The sequence below is a fragment of the Glandiceps talaboti genome, chromosome 6, assembly GCF_964340395.1.
Source record: "Glandiceps talaboti chromosome 6, keGlaTala1.1, whole genome shotgun sequence".
Classification (NCBI taxonomy): Eukaryota; Metazoa; Hemichordata; class Enteropneusta; family Spengelidae; genus Glandiceps; species Glandiceps talaboti.
The window spans coordinates 16,113,153-16,131,108 of record NC_135554.1 but is presented as its reverse complement, the minus strand read 5'-3'; the positions used below and the strand labels follow the sequence as shown (position 1 = coordinate 16,131,108).

The 17,956-nt window shown below is 34.9% G+C and overlaps 1 protein-coding gene across 1 annotated transcript; it reads left to right on the top strand.

Moving 5' to 3' along the window:
• Window positions 1-1,028: 1,028 nt before the first annotated feature.
• On the top strand, window positions 1,029-16,944 carry LOC144436903 (E3 ubiquitin-protein ligase RNF213-like). Its single transcript, XM_078125764.1, has 29 exons — window positions 1,029-1,117; window positions 1,710-1,925; window positions 2,151-2,359; window positions 2,630-2,738; window positions 3,045-3,151; window positions 3,537-3,722; window positions 4,075-4,260; window positions 4,447-4,695; window positions 5,282-5,399; window positions 6,427-6,852; window positions 7,127-7,243; window positions 7,664-7,774; window positions 8,179-8,232; window positions 8,477-8,647; window positions 8,917-9,001; window positions 9,371-9,405; window positions 9,608-9,708; window positions 9,921-10,074; window positions 10,183-10,360; window positions 10,566-10,660; window positions 10,879-11,145; window positions 11,542-11,680; window positions 12,274-12,357; window positions 12,918-13,101; window positions 14,054-14,336; window positions 14,570-14,755; window positions 15,439-15,531; window positions 15,686-15,891; window positions 16,429-16,944. The coding sequence occupies exons 1-29, from the start codon at window positions 1,082-1,084 to the stop codon at window positions 16,583-16,585; spliced, it is 4,542 nt and encodes a 1,513-aa protein (XP_077981890.1). The 5' UTR covers window positions 1,029-1,081; the 3' UTR covers window positions 16,586-16,944.
• Window positions 16,945-17,956: the final 1,012 nt, after the last annotated feature.

The following is a 17,956-nucleotide window of genomic DNA, read 5'->3' as shown; positions in this document are numbered from 1 at the left end:
TTCAATTTCCAAAAAGCAAAAAGAGAATCATGAAGGGAAATTAATCACTTTTTCAACAAGCGTGGGTAGTCATAGATGTCTCGTCGTTGTCTTTTATAACCTTTCAGACAAGCGCTGTGGCAAAGGCTGCTGTCAATAATTGGTCCCATCATGGGAGAGGTCATTGCATATGCAGACATCAACGATAACTTGGACCTCGTGTGCAATAACGGTTCGACTGGATGGATATCAGAATTGTGGCTGCAGATCTTGTCAGATGTCAAAATTGCAGAATTGTCATACGATTCCTTCCTGTCACCACATGGTATTCAAGAGTCACAGATCGCTGTTAGATCAACTGGCTTGGGTGGAAAGCATTTCACGTGTCAATGTCCGTTTTCCTGGCTAATCAAGGAACGTCTAGACGACATGTTGGAGAGTGTACTGAATAGACGAAGTAAGACGTAGAGTGTGGGATGATTGTGTTTAATAAGTCGTAGCAAAACTAGATGTACTAAATTCCCATGTTTCTGTTAATTGTCTATATACAATTTAATGATACGATGTGAATGTTTATCACATTCGTCTGATATCATACCTACATGGTGCATGTCGTTCAAAAGGTATATCCTTGTCTTGTCATAGCTGTAATTGTTCGTGAAAGATTTTATGAAAACAATAACAAAAAATGACGACGACGACGACGATAATGTTTTTCATGTTGTTGTTGTTGTTGTTGTTGTTGTTGTTGGTGGTGGTGGTGGTGGTGGTGGTGGTGGTGGTGGTGGTGGTGGTGAGAATGAAACCATTCCAATCACATGCTTTTGTGGCACATATATCGAAGTGTGTTTGTAAGTCAGGCGGGTATAACTGACATTTTTTCATATAGTTTGTATCAGTTATATCAGGTGACAAGCCTAATTTTAAATATCTATGCTTCAATTTTTTTCTGTGTTCGGTAGTTGGCGAAACCAGTGTTGCTATTGAAGTACTTTATATCAATGTTGTGGAAAAGTCAGACCTTGGTAATCTAATATGTAAAGACTTGGCAGAGGACAATGAACAAATACTATCTCAAAGATACGTGCATGATTTTATAAGAATGGTATACAACACATCAGAAGAGAACGAATTTGAGGTAATTTCATGAAGCAATTTTGACATCCCATGTGTATAATGAAAACCATTAAAGTGGTCATATGGTTGGGGATAGGGTATTTATCTTGGATTTTTAATTTACAAAAAAATTTATAATGGCTTCCTAATTGAAAAATCAATGTGAAACAACATAGACCAAGCCAGTGTTTATAACTCAAAACATGTACAATCTTTGTTATTGTACGTACAATAACAAACTTTTTACACATCTTTTAGTTCTTTGCAATGTATTGAGTTACAAACACAGACTTGGTCTATGTTGTTTCACATTGATTTTTCAAGTAGAAAGCCATGATAAAATTGTTTTGTTAATTAAAAGTCTAAAACATATACCCCCAATCCCATCCACATGGCCACTTTAAGCAGTCTATTCTGACAAGCTTATTGATTTTAACCTCACCAACACTCAAAAACCAGTCATGTAAACGCCACAGTTTATCTATGATGAAGTCTCCAGTGTTCAGTACAAAAGCTTTGTGCGGTGTACTGAAGGTTTGAACAAGGCCTATTTTATAAATCACATACAATTAAACCTATAGTAATTGAGTTTTTAATACCCTTTTCATTTTTAGGTGGTCACTTCTGCTATAAGTGGAGCAGCTCAAGAAATATACGACAACGTTCTTAGCAGACATGCTGAAGCTACCCGAATATCTAGCCAATCACCACCTGTCATTCACCTTGCGTACAATAGAGTACAGTCTCGTATTGAATCGCTAAGGAACATCATCAAGATTCTACCAAAAGTGGTTCAAAAACTTAGAACTATCAATGCATCACACGAAATGGTTTGTAACACAATAAACAGTCAGTTTTGATATTCTATTTACTAATAGGATATTATGGAATTTACTTGTTGCAAATCGTGATCAAAAAGATGGAATTATATTTTTACATAGTAGAGAAATTAGCCATGCCGTGATAGAAATGCAAACGTAATAAGATTGTAATGGGTTCCTCATCATGTAGTGCAACTATTATATTATAATAAATCTCGTGCTCTGTTTCTTAAGATTAGTGATATTACAGCTATGCAGATGTTACTTGAGACCCTCATTCCAAGAAATGAAACCTTTGCTGATCACTCTTTGCGAAAGAGATGGTTGACAAGCATACAGGCGTCTGCTCCTATAATAAACAGGATCTTAAGTTTGGTGGAAAAGAGAGGAGAAGAGGCTCAAGTGTATGGTGAAAAGAGTCTGAAATTGGTTGATACTACAAGGTAATGTTGAACTTGATGTTGATAATTTTCCAATAAGAAAAAAATCAACATTACGATGGTGTTAATTTGGTGAATAGGGGGTGATACGGTTTTGTGAGGCATTCATCAACTGTCCCTAGAAGTACCATTATGTTCTCTAAATAATAAAAATAGGCTATGGGTGATGCCATACAACACCTATTTCTTTTGTTTCTTTTGATAAATTCGAGAGCAATTTCAATCTGTTTGGTTGTATGTTAACGTAATTTGCCTTCCCATCTATACCTGTAGGTGTATGTGGACAAGAATTCGAGTCATGCAGTTTTTTGTTGAACAAGTATGCATTCCTGAATCCGAACTCACAGATTTAAATGTTGAGCACTGTATCAGATTACAAAAGGTATATTCAAATGATATAATGATATCTCGTTGTGTAAACTAATTGTGATTGGTACATGTGTATAACGCGAGTATTGTATGATTGATTATTGCTTTAAGCAGAATGGTGGAAGTAATTTAAAGAGTGTCATAAAGGACCATGAGAAATAATATCTAAAAATAAAATGTTAATGGTAATGATTCAGGTTAGAATATAAGATACATTATCATCTATTCTTAAACGTGTTGTCTCTGGTTCCATACTCATGTTTCAACTTTGCGTTATTATTATTGTTTTATTTTTATATTCTGTGTTTTACTTGTACAGGTTCTTGAAGGATGCAAAGACATAAACTTCAAAGAATTGCATTCACTGGGCATTATTGAAAATCTTGCCAATGAATTTATCAATAACGTCAGCCCTCACTTTGGAAGGTATGTGTGAATGAAAAAAAATCGAAATAGAATCTCTCGATGTTATTGCCTCAAACGTTATAGTATTTCTAAAATGTATGACTTGTTCAAGCATGTGCATTTAGATTTCACAGTGGCACTTTGCTCTTCTTTATTATTTTAATTACAATTCTGTACATTCATACAAGCAAGATAACTGTTTTGTCTACATTGGTCTACTCAACATTGATCGTTATAATAGAATCACGAGTCAAGTTCTTTTCCTTTGAAAATGCCGTATTTTACAAATATTTTCTACAATGCTTCTACCAAGCCGATTGCCAAAGTAATGAAATTGTGTTATTTTTCCTCTTTGACTTTGTTTCTGTATATATTAAATTTACATTAACTTAAGTATTTATTTCAGGTTTGACATCAGAGAATGCCCAGTCTGTTTAGAAGCATTACGGACACCAACTCCGCTACCATGTGATCATATACTATGCACGACATGTTTGCAAGATGTAATGGCAACTACAGAATGCGACTGTCCAGATGACTACTGCACACCCTTTCCATTGGCCACTCTAGGAAGTTTCGTAACATACAGAGGGTGCGAATTTAAAAATAATAATAATCTATTTATTAATGTATGTATTAATGTATGTATGTATGTATGTATGTACGTACGTACGTACGTATGTATGTATGTATGTATGTATGTATGTATGTATGTATGTATGTGTGTGTGTGTGTGTGTGTGTGTGTATGTATGTATGTATGTATGTATGTATGTATGTATGTATGTATGTATGCATGCATTCCATTGGATGGATTGATGGATATGGCATTATGACGAATGAATATACTAGTAGTAGGTGTAGAAAACATCACTAAAGTGAAACATACGTGTATACATAAAAAGGTAATGTAAATTTATTGATGTCTGTCTTGTTTTGTTAAAGATCTGAAGAGGAAGAAAGGTGTACAAAATGTGACAACGTTATTGGAGAAGGGGTCAAGTTACCTTGCGAACATGATATGTGTAAAGAATGTGCACAGGAATTCATAACCATAACAAAGTGTATATGTCCAACATGCAGACATCCATTTTCAGCAACTTTAAAACCAACAGTCTCTTTGGAGATGCTGTATGTACTTTTATAAGTTTATTTATTTATTTGTTGTGTATTTATTTATTTGTTTATTGAATGTACAGTTGTATTTGGCACACGACATATAGTTTAATGTACACAGTTATATGCATAATTCGAAAGATATTTTTATATGTGACGTTTTACTATTCAGCTAGTAACCTGTAATATATTTCAATTCAGGGAAGCGGTAGAGCAGTTAAGTACACGTCGTAAGTGGTATAATGCATTCTTCATGGAAATCATATCCAGAGAATGCTTTGGAGGTTCTAAACCACCAGATGACGATGTTTGCGAGCGTCTTATTGGTTACGTCACCAGGAAGGTTGATACCAACGCAAAAACGAAAAACCTTACTCCATTTACGGAAGACTGTGTAGACCCTACTCCAGTATTAAGGTCTTTCCTACTTCAATTGCTCTTAAGATTCAGGTAATGTTCCCCAATCTAAATTTCAAGTGTGTGGGCGCGCGATTGTGTGTGTGTGTGTGTGTGTGTGTGTGTGTGTGTGTGTGTGTGTGTGTGTGTGTGTGTGTGTGTGTGTGTGTGTCGGTCGATCGGTCTGTCTGTCTGTCTGGTGTGCGATCGCCCCGTATACATGGTACTGCAACGTTCCTGTAATACAAGGAAACTTATTTTTTTTTATTACAGATTGCCTTGGTGTTTCACTCATATGACATGACATTTTTACACACACTCTGACAACTTCAAATGCAAAATAAAACAGTTATATAGGTGTCACGCACAGTGGGGATGAAGTAGTCATTATGATTTTGATTATCAGTTGGAAAGCTAAAAAAGTGAAATCAAGAAGGCTGATTCTACTGCACTGTAAACAAATAGCAATGTTTTGTCACTTTTTAATGTGACTTGGTAAAGGATACTGTGCGTGTTGTATCTCCTGTTAGTAGAATTGAAATGAGTTTGTCTTCGTGTCAAATCATTATGTCCCATGAGTGAAACACCAAACCAACATCATTTCTACAGTAAATACGTTTATATATTTATATATTTGTAGTAAAAGTCACGATGTGAAAGAACACTTGAGTGATTACCTGAACGACGCATTACAACATTCATCAGGTAGCGTTCGTGACACTGTCGAACTGTGTATGCTTTTCACTCAGTGCATTGAGGTAAGTTCTAAATTATCAATATACTAATGCGTCTGACATCGACCTACGACTCACAATAAGTTCAATACCTCAGACTACTGAAGTGGTTCAACTTAGCTTATGGGTAGAATGTTATTTCAATTGTAATAAACGCACCTACGGTAGTTCTTTACCTTAAAAACCAAACATAAATTGAGTGCCTTCCATAAGGGCAAAGCCTTTAGATTTCTGCTCCTACACACATTAATTGTTTGGATCCAAAATTCCGAGCTATAGTTATATTTAATACATCATTGACAAATTAATTATATCATATTAAATGTGAAGCTTGCATACTTAAGATACTGCCTAATTACCAAAAACCATTAATTATGAAAATAAATCATTAAGACAACTACATCAGCAAGCTTTATAGGAAATATACACTTTTATGTTCCTAATTACACGTTATATTATAAGATGTGGCCATATCTCGGTACCAGCAACATAATTCGACCGCCTAGGTTTGCCATAAAAATTAGATTTCTTCGTCGACACCATAACTTCACACATGTATTACTATAGGCGTGTGTTTCGGTAAGGCGACTGTCTTGTTTTGACGTTTAAGCATGAGGCAAAGTGCTATTGCAGGTACCAAGAATTACTGAAAATCATTCATTGTGCAAATTAATCGCTCATTCGGGTTCAAAGCTACGTTGACGAGCTTCATAGGACACCTACACGCTGTTAACATCGACGTATTTACAAAATGAAATATGGCCTAACATCTAACAATGTGTGGGAACAAAAATCTACGTTTAGCCCTTATGGAAGGCTTTCAGTTTACACCTGCTCTATGCAGTTCATTTAACTTGAATTTGTCCGACTACTTTTCGTAGCAATTGACAACCTGGATTAATAGTAAGGCTAACATGTTTAACAGTTTTATAGCTAATATTCTTACAGATTCTTGAAGCTTCGATTCATGTATTTCAATGTTCAATAATAACACATCAGTCACATAAGCACATTCTGGTGTCAGATTTGATGTGTAATTTATTTCCCACAGGATTCCCTATACCAGGAAGCATTGGAATCCAACGAGAATGTGCGGGAAGGAATAATTGAAGTTGCTACAAAGAAACTGAAGTCTGGTATTCGACCAAAAAGTGTCCGACCAACAGCAATAGACGTGTCTCGATTGGAACTTATTGCTAGTGCCAGATTTTCTCTAACACTTACAGCTGAATTACTGTACCTATATCATTGTGGAAGTAAAAAACATACAGAAGCCCAGCAAAAGAACAGCCATTCCGAATACCAAAAGGCAACCGAACTGTTTAAGGTTGCAAAGAGATATTGTGTCGAAGTCGGAGCCGACTATGCTAGGTTATTTCTAGTGAAGCAGCTATTCAGAAGATTTGGTAGAGATTCGGCTCTGCAAATAACACGTCAAAGGAAATTTGACTGGGTTTTACCAGAAGTCCACCAAATGGTTTGCATATATTTGTACATGCTATTCTTGAAGTAAAACAAATTGAACTCTGTAAAACTAATAAAGGAGATAAGATATAATTTACTGTCATGTCCGCGTTACGTTATAAACATTCTCAGTTTACTTTACGAATCTAATTATCGTTATTTAATGTTACAGTTTTTCATTAATGCTTAATTATAGTTGATGTGGTTTAAAAATTCACGACCCATTTTCTGTTTCGTTTAAGTCATGACATTATGATCAAGTAACTGTTTGTTTTGTTTTCCATAAGAACGAAGATGTTCCCGATAGATTGTTATCTTGTGGACCGTTATACTCTCAGTTCAGATATGCTGTTTCCAAAGCAGTTGTACACGAGGTCTTTTCGGATATCGAAGACCTGCTTCAGGTGAATACTTTGGATGAAATTTTATTCATAAACCGAGGACGAAACTGCAAGATATCGTTGATCGTGGCATTTTGAATGTGTGTGTGTGTGTGTGTGTGTGTGTGTGTGTATGTGTGTGTGTGTGTGTGTGTGTGTGTGTGTGTGTGTGTGTGTGTGTGTGTGTGTGTGTGTGTGTGTGTGTGTGTGTGTGTGCGTGCGTGTGTGACATTGATAGACATTCATGATATAGCCATAGACCCGATCATGGTCTATGCTATAACATGTCCGCAGATCTTGATGCTAAACCTCGTAACTCAACATATAGACAACTGAAAGACATTTATTTCAGATGTACCATTCATTTTCTTGCGCCTAAGAAACAGACGTTTGAAATAACCATTTATATTGACACGTGTCCTACAATAAAATTTGTTCTTGCAGTCAAACATATTGTCTGGAAACCAATTGCAAGCCACCCTCCTTCTTGGCCTATATCGAGCGATTGTTATTGTTGGAGCAGACGCTGAACGAAACCCTGTTACAAAAGAACAGGTAAGTAACTTTCCATTCATTTTTACATCAAAACAACATGAAATGGTTGTACAAATAGGCAAGTAAGTTTCAATTCATTTTACCCTAAACTAACAGTATAAATAGCTATCCATAATAAATCTAATTAAAGGTTTGCACAAATCAAAGGATGGAAAGATCACAGAATTACCTAAAAGATCCACACATTGACCAGTATGTTTCTGAGCCTCGCAATATTACATTTGTATTCTATATTGGTCCCTCCTTTCAGGAGCTTCAACTTCGACATTGCCCAACATGGCAATGCGATATCTTACAGAAAGCAATTATTTTCAACCAGTTTCTGTATTTTGGATAATATAACGTTAAATATATGAAGCATATTATATTTTGATAACATTCATTCTATCTTTCTATTATTGCAGATATCAGATGTGTTGAAGGATTTTCTTGAGGGTTGTTCTACCATTACATTTAAGGTACTTGTTGCTACCAATCTTTTGGGTCGAAAAAAGGAAAAGATTAGTCTTTTAAATGAAAATTCAGCTGTGTTGGTAATCCAATGTAATGAAATCAATTATTTTTCAAACACAAACTGGAAAGTTATTTCCTGAAAATTGGATATTATCTTAAAGAGTTTTACTACTCTTTGTGTTTGGTCGTTTTTAAAACAATGGACAGAAAGTACAACACTTTTGAATCTATTGTGTCTTTTATCAATAGGACCTTGGAAAATCAATCATAGATGGAGTTATTGAAAGACCGTGTAAACCTGGCTTAGAGCTAACGTTAGACGAAGTGGTAGTACATACGGAAATAGTTTTGAATTGTGCAGAGGAAAACAAAGTACTGAAAACATTAGCTACATTTGCTAACGAGCCACAGACCACGAAGGTATGGATTTTCATAACAACCTTTCATTAACGATACGTTGAATATGCATCATCTTTAAAATGATATTGTATTTTGGGATCATACTTTTACCAATCCCTATTTGCCAAGGGAGGTCTTGTTCATTAGGGAGTCAATGATATGTTTAGATACAGAATATCTTGCTTTCATTACGTCTTCTACAGCCTCGGTTATATTATTCAATTTGTTAGAATATTGACGGCATATTGTAGATATAGATTTACATCGTAAACATTTCTGTTTTGATGAAGGGCGCATTTTTTCCGACTATGCCTGAAGATAGCATAATGGATGTGAAAATGGCCCTTAGAAGGGTGGAAAGTTTAACGTGGTATGGTATGTGACTTTTTCTCCCTCTCGTTAATACCTTGATGACCCTTGTGTAAACCATTGCTATGTCCATTGTAAGATTGAATTAAAAACACTCTGAGGTTTGCCTGTTAGCATAAACATTACATGGTTGTGTTGTCAGTGTTTACTTTATGTTTGTGAGTATGCATCCTAGCTTGTGTGTGGGTGTGAATATGTGTCTACAAGACATCTGTGCTCTTTACTCTGACTTCCTTGGAAATGTTAATGCTTCTGTCTAACCATTTTTCTAATCTTACTTAATATCAAGTTTATTTCGCTTTGTTGGCGACGGACTTTAATGTACAAACTGAGCTTCACATAAGCGTAACAAATGTGCTGTATGTTTTCCTGTAGAATGCGTCAATGGTCATCCATATACTATTGGAGAGGTAACAATGTTATTTTCATTATTTGAGGCTGTATTTTGTTTATAACACTAAATACCTTGATTATAAATCCATTCTCAAAGAAAGTTACTCATAAGACAAGTACAATGGTTTCCAGTTGATTATTTTAATAGTTAACAAAATTGTACTTTCAAATTGTCAATTTATTAAAATGAAGTAAACGTCGAATAAACTTTACTTGCAGTGTGGCAGACCAAGAATGCTGTGGAAGTGTGCTGATTGTGGGGTAGCCATCGGTGGGGTTAATTATGCGTTTGCAGATAAAAAGGGAACAGCAGCTAGAAAGTGAGTATTTATCGGGGAAAACAGCCACATATCTGCTTTTTTTACTCTTCTTGGCATCGAATGATAGGTTTGCTGAGGTTGCCTGTGCAACTATCTAATTTATTACAATTTCATTATGCAAACAAATAAAAACCATTAATTTGTAGTCGTTGAATATGATCCTATATTTACAAGCGATTGTATTCAATCAAATCTGTTTTATTCAATTATAGTGAGGACACAAGCCAAACAGGTCACATTCTTGGAGATCCACTGAAACGTAAAAGAACTGCCGAAACTGAAAGAAATATGTCCCCATTGGCAACTGCAATAGTAAGAATAATTTGCCATGCTGCCCTGGCGATAGCAGCAAATAAAGTACCAAATGTAAGTCTAATGTCTTCTCAATGGGTATTTGTTATAATCATTTGTATTCAATATCATATATATCAATATCAGATATGTCCTATATCGATTTTCTCCTTCTCTCCATAGAAAATGACAGATGTGTTTAACATTGACCTTTCCAACTATGAAGGTATAACCAATGTTCTGACACACCATATGGAATGCGACTTGCAACAAATTGCTGCAGCTTTAGGAAAAAGTGTGGATGATGCAGTTATTGTAGTTCATTTAGTATTACACGGAATTCTTGACAGAAAGAACGTAGGTTCGTATAGTGTTATGATTGTCTTATCCGACGTATTGCGGCTTATAATTCGTTATCAGTGAATCAATAACGATACAAGGGACTCGTTAGTGTGTTTTCAGAGGTTGGAATACACAACACTACCCTTCATGAAATGCCATCACTGAATTTATGTTTCGGTTTTAGGAAAGATGCTTTACATAATCTATAATATGATTGCTTACAGGTACGGGTAACTTTGATCCTTTATTGGCAGAAAAGGCTGATCGAGTACAGTGGGAAGACGAATTTGTTAAGGAGTACATTAATCCCATTGTGAAGGTCAGTGGTTCAGTATTATTTTACACCGTGTACATCAATATCGTAAAATTATGATATGCCAATTTTAAGTTTCACCAACAAGCTAAAAACAATTGTACAACTTCAATTCGGCATTGAGCTTTTCAAAATAAGTCATCAAACCTCTTGTTATTTGTGTACAATTTACCACTACATTAGAGTACGGTTTATCCTTTACACTAACACTTTATATCAACCAGGTATTGAAAGACAAGCTGGGTCAAGCAAACAAAGCCATACATGAAGATAGAAATCTGGCCAACAATACTCTGGAGAAGCTGATTTATGAAATAGACATAGATGAAAACCTATCACCAGGTATATTGAAGGAACTACACAAAATTCCAGCCATGTGGAGGTATCGTTCTCGTATTACCGTAGCGCACCTTACACAATTTCTCCTAGAGAATATGACAAGTGATGAGAAGAAAGACGAATACAAGGTTCTCAATCATTTCCTTGCCGAGGTGAGTAACATATGCAATTATTACAGGAGTACAATCTCTAATGTAATCTTTCCCCCCTGTTATTTTTTGTTTCATGTGAAGTATAGTTTACTAACATATTAATATGTATATACGCAATCGGGCAAACTAATTCAACCCTTGGTATATGCATTATAGTTTCACGTTCTAAACACATTATGTACCATTTACTAAACAATGATCGCACAATCTGGAGCTTTATTGAATAACGTGATTATATCGTATGACAACTCCCATGTTATTTCTAATTTCTCACTTACCAGTATTCGCTAAAAGTGTTTACCAATCAAATACACAACCACAGTGACTATCCTTTTTATATACACTTTCCTACTTACATACATGGGATTACGTTGTTTTCTCATTCTACCCCTACAGGAGTATAGGTTACGGGCGTTACAATATCTCCCTCATGTAGTACGTTTGCAACAACGTCTCATCGATCGTTTTCATCGAAACATTGACGAAGCTGAAGCTATTGATCTGACAATCGATATGTTTTTAGGAAAATTGCAAGGTATTTTGTCACTGCGAAGGAGCTGGTTCACCATATCGTTTGATTCACATATACACGGGTTTCAAAACAAACACGACAACCTGTGTACTTGCGTGTCATCAATATATATGTTTTAAATCACATTTACCTTTACATTCGACTTTAACATACGTATATATTTTGAGTTTTCACTTAGTCCATCAAATTATCATGTATTCATTTTCATACCACGTTGCCCCTGACAACCGATCAACGTGACTTGGTTTGAGTGTTAATGCGATTGTAAATATGAAAATAAGAAATAAGTATGTAGATGTACAATGAAGAACGTCGAGTCATTGCCACAAAGGAAAGAGTGGTATTTGTGGAATATACAACTCGGGGCTAACGCAACTAGGTGTATTTCGGTTACATATACGATTTGTGTACCAATTTGTACTAAGCTACAGGCCTCTATTCAAATTATTATTCAACAGATCAGAATATACTCTAAATTATATCAAATCGAATCCCATAATTGTTGCACACGTTAAATTCGAACCTAACAGTAAAAGAGTTCATTTCAGGGTCATCTTTTAAACATAAATTATATGGTATTTATACTTTTTCAACAGGTCAAGAAAAAGAAGAGTTCGAACTATTGATTGATGCATTTAAACGTGCTTGGAAAATTGTCAGAAGAGAGATTGCTAAATCAGGTACATTTTCCGCTTTTTAAAGTGTTTTTTTTTTTACTAATCTTTAAATTCTGTTCATTGTAATTTATTACTTCTAGTTTAGGGTTAAATACTGTATTTGACTATATACCTTTGTTTTAAATCACATTTGTTATGTTTATGTCAGAATGAAAAGTAGGATGTTGACATGAAGCATGGTTAAGTTTACTCCATTGGTTTGTGCAAACTACCAGTAAACATATAAAATCCATACATTTTATTTAGAAAACGGCAAACATTCGCTACGACCTGTCAGCTAATCCTTTGTAATACCATCTCATAAAATTAACTGTAATCACAAAAATGCTCCTGTACTGTATTTCTTGAATACCGATTGTAAATTATAACATTCTGCATACTAGCTTCCACAAGAAACAGCATGCACTTTACCGTTCGTCAAGTTATTGCCCAACCAATAAAAAGGAATATGAGCAAGAAAGACATCAATTCATATTAGAACGAAGGAAACATTGTTTGGTATATCATTCTTCATAATTTGCAATAGCTACGTTCCTTTACTTCTCTTTATTTACATTCTTTAGGACGATTACCAGTTTCTAAAGAGTTATGCATGCATGATATTGATGAGGATTTTCATTTAGCTATACTTCTACCAACGAGAAAGGGTGAAGGGTTGGTTTCTACAGCCCTTTTGGACTTTCTGATAATGACACATAATGAATTCATGCACAGATATCTTTCTATTACTGGACAAGAAAATACAAGGCAAGTATTTAATAATTTCACATCGATTTTATCCTTAGGTGTAAAAAACAGTTGTGTGGTTCCGATTACATTAAATTTTAAAATAGGTGGTAGGTTTATATATGTTCATGTGTGAGTGTTTCAGATTTTCCATTGTTTTCAAAATGGGCTCCATGTTATTTGTCTTTTTAAGTTGGTGTCAGTTTCCACATCCACTATTTCTTGTGAGACTTCACGATTTTCGCGATTTTATTACTATTTTTCTTGAGTACGTAAAAACAAGTTTAGGGTCGGGTAACCGGAACCAAATAACTTTTTTTCTTTGTCCTTACAATGAACGGCCGCAAAAGAATTCTTCCCATAATTACTACTTTTGTTGCCGTTTCATCACGTGACATTAATTATAATTACATATAAAGTTAAAGTGTAAAGTAAGCAAATGTGGCGATATCGATGTAAAGAAAAACTTGACCATTCCTATTGATTTAAGCTATTTGTTAAAAATGCTGAATCCACATATATGAAATGTCACTTAATTTCCGCGCGGTACTTTTATTTTTATATATTGTTTATATGTTGGTCACAGGCCGAATTATGTCCATGCATATCAGTATAAATGAAATTCATTTACTCTTTCTATTTTCAGTTTTCTTATTTTTATAATCATAGTGTGTTGTGTATATGCCAACAGCCTTATATAGGTGATTATGAAAGAAACACGTTTGTATTTGAAAAAAGTACACCAACTGGGGTTGCAAGGGCGCTGACTTAATCAAATTCAAGCCTAGCTTAAAACATTATACACTTAGTTCATTAATTATGACTTCGACCTATCCTGTATTATGGCCTAAACTCTTCAAACAGTACTTTGAAATGCAACATTCCAGTCATATGTAAACAAAGTGTGCTGAAGACAAAACGAAGACAATTATTTTTAACGTTCTAAGCCATTTGTTCGATTTTATCATCGTAGTGATGAAGTTAACCCAGAAGATGCTTCAGTTGCTCATCTTGTTGCATATGATACTGATAAAGACTTACTTCCAATCTTGATCGCCAACTGCAACTACACTTTACAAGTACACAAAGGTCAAGAGTTGCAAGCCGAGTATGACTTAGTAAGTCTCCAAAAACAACTGGAAGAACGATTCATCCATGGAAGACCATATCTTCAGCTTACTATACAACGACTTGCTTTCCGACAAGATGCTAAAGACTATGCGACTTTTGAAAGCCTCAAGTGTAAGATACATCAGGTATGTATGTGCATGCGCATGTGTATTTGTGTTTATTATATTTGCCCATTAATTTAGAAAGGAAATTTACACTAATTATAGTAATATCTAGTGAGTTGGCACATAGTTCTCTACTACGTACAATTAATGTTCTTTGTCATTAAACAAGTATTGAAGGTATTCATTATCAGTACTTACTTACTGTGGCCATGTTATCTTGAAAATAATTCTCATTTCTAACATTTCTAAACTAGGAACCTTTATCAAAAGTATTGCAAAGGGATGTATTGACCAGTATGGAATCTTTACCGGATATAAGAGATTCTCTTGCTTGTCTGGATATTTCAATCAGTCTTTTATCATCTTCTGGAGGAGATCCCACCCTTCCTATCTCTGCATATCTAATCAATATTCTGAAGATAGACACAGAACTTGTTAAGGTAAGATTCATCGTGCATATTGAGACTTCCTAATATCATTGATTAATTCCAAAAGACAGAGATGAGAGATACCTCGATAAACACAGCAAGCAGATCAGCAAACATTATATACAAGAGTTGTATATTAAAAGGAAATATTCAGCCTGCCATTCCACTTTTGTTGTGTTGAAGCTACACTTAAGTACAAGAAATCTGTTGTGCATAATCCTACATGTTGACATTTAGTATTAAAAGAACATCCGCTGATAAGGAATTTATGGTTTTTCTGTTAAAACTGACAATTAACGTTAATGTGGATTACATACATAGATTATATGTTGTTTCTTACAATTAAGAGTAACCTTTCATAGTCATATGCTTTTTATATTACATTTGATATTACAAGTAGCCTTGATCTGTTGGAAAAGTGTATTCACACTTGAAATGTGGCCTTCATTTTATTTGTGTATTAATTCTCATATAAATGATCAGGAAAAAAATACGGAAGAATCGTAATACTATCTTCTGACAGGAAAAAACATTAATCGAATTTCTGCGGCATTTAGTGAAATTGGCGCATTATATAATGGGTCAGAAATCACTATCATTAAGATGGTCGCATTTTTAAAATCGGTTTCCGATACTTCTGTTTTACTGTTTAAAGAAAATCAATTTACTATGCTCATGTATTTCATTTTTGTCAGCTCAAAGACCAGCGTTGTCAGCTAAAACACGTGATTTCACTTTGGCAGTTGTTGTCTGTTGAACGTGCACGAAGACTTACTCTCAACGGACAGGTAAATTTTCATTCCCGTTTACAAATTGTGATAGACTAGTACTGTAATCAAACATTGTACAGTTCATGTGAGATGATCTGAACTTTTCATTTTTTCAAATGATATATTACATGCAAAATGTTGTCTAACTCTGTTAATAAAACTGCTTTCTTAGGACCCGCTTGATACGTTATCTGACATGTTCCGAGAGAGTCTTGGCAATCAGTTATCAGAGAAGTTGCGTCACTCCCTCCGCAATCTTGATGTAGAACATCTTTTAAGCGAACTTCACGAGTATATTGCTCTAGATTTGAAGAAGAAAGGAGTCCAAGAAGGAAATTTTCAAGATAAAGAGGACGCGTTGATGATACAGGGATGGAGGTCTGTCTTATGAGCTCTTAGTGTAATACATCCGGTAGTCATTGAATCATTAGAGTATGCCTCCTCTTACGTTAATTGAAAATAACAGACTATTTTATGTGCGGGAAAAGTCTGAAGACATTCTTTTGTCATTTAGCATATGATGAGGCGTACACTATTCACATTCTTCGAATCTGATGAGTTTTTAAGTAACCTTTGTTTCCAGGAAAATCTTCCTTTAAAAGGTCGTTATCACACCATTGTTTTGTAACTTTCGTGTTACCAAAAATCCCCACTCTTTATCATGTTCATTATCGCTAACAAAACAGAACAAGTAATGGTAACCGGTGCAAAACTAAAATCTCATGCCATAGACTTTGCATCACACGTTACACCGTGTACCATTGTGAATGTCTAGAAGTTGACGAGTACATGTATTTCCACGCATTTTAGTTCTATTTCGGGTTAACTTGAGGCTCGATGACAATATTAAAGAGGTGTATTAAATATCTCGTCTACACAACATACATCAACGCTTTCTTTCCTTTTTATTTCCAGCATAAGAGATACTCTGTATGCCTATATAGATGTTAAGGATGGCGAGGAAATCAGAGGCCTGATGGAGAACTTCCCTGAGGAGGTTGAATGTCGACATGCATGGGAAACATGGAACTTGGTTGTTAAATTCCATGCCAATGTGACAGCTGCTAAATAAGACATGCCATCGTAATATCTGAACCAGGCAAAGACAATCTTCAAACAATTCTTAATATTTACATCTTTCACATGCTAATTTATGAACGAAGGCCACTCCGTTTTACTGTAATGATTGCATATTTACGCATATAATTTCATCTCAAGGAAAGGACCCCGTTATATTGGAAAACAAGAGACTTATATATTTGTTCACAAACTTGAAAATTAAAACGAGTGTTTGGAGAAATGGATGTTTCCCGAAAGCATTTTGCGCTATCAGTGTTCATTAAGGATATACGCGTTAAAGATGTGCCACATTTATTTCCTATCAACTTACGCCAAAGAATACCTACGAGATTAGATTTAGAAGATACTCAATATCAAATCAATACCCTCAAAGAAGAATAAATAACAATGATAAGAATGATATGATTAGAATTATGATAAATATGAAGAATACATTAAAAGAGATATTCCCCTCTTAGTGATAACTATATAGCAACGTCCACTATGTCAGATAGGACAATTAACAATGTACTGCAATTGAAGGCATAATTACATTCTGCTGTATTGGTGTAGAGATCTAGCATGCAAACCTACACATACACGGATGCGTGTATCCATGTGTATATATAAGCATGTAATAGTTTATTTTGGTGTGCTTTGGGATTGCAAGGAATAAAATTACTTGATAACTATCAACTCCCAAGAATCATACATATCTGCTCACACATTTACTCTTCACTGAGTTGAGTGATTTATATTACAATTCAAAAGTGGGAATATGTTGGAAATGTATAAAGTTTGATTACTTAATGTTAACACCAATTCCTAAATGATTTGATGGTTATATTATCTAAGTCGCAAAAATGTTCAATATTCTTCAAGACCAATTCCTAAATTCTACATGTTTCGCACTCTGAGCAAACGTCCCTGACATTTTTGGAGTGTTTTGACCCTCTACCTCTGTGGGTACACCTGTCAAAACACATCCTGGATTGACAGGATATACATTTCTGGACTAACAATATAGAAATGTCTGAGAGCAGTAGACCCACATGGGAGGAAGGTCAGAGCACTTTTTGGGGGAAACTTTTTTTCAACGTGGACACATGAAGAATGGGATGCGTTATATTAATATTGTTAGGTACACTCTAAAATCAAGTTTGATGTTTTAAAAGACGCATAACTTGCTTTTAGTATTTGCAACTATTGCTGTCTGCACAACACTGAGAGGCATGGTTTGCACATACGACACCCTTGTCGAATAAATTAAATCTTTGACATCTTAATTGTAACATTTTTAAAGAAATATTTGTATTTAGGGGTACAAAACATCCATTAAAAGTAAAATCTAATATAAGAACTAAAACCCCCACCCCCAAAGTAA

Bases quoted from the DNA above. Each gene is read 5' to 3' on its own strand.
- LOC144436903 (XM_078125764.1), top strand. From the start codon at position 1,082: ATGGTATACAACACATCAGAAGAGAACGAATTTGAG. The intron at 6,853-7,126 runs GTTTGCATATAT...GTTTTCCATAAG, and splicing joins TACCAGAAGTCCACCAAATG to AACGAAGATGTTCCCGATAG. The intron at 10,075-10,182 runs GTAAGTCTAATG...TTCTCTCCATAG, and splicing joins CAGCAAATAAAGTACCAAAT to AAAATGACAGATGTGTTTAA.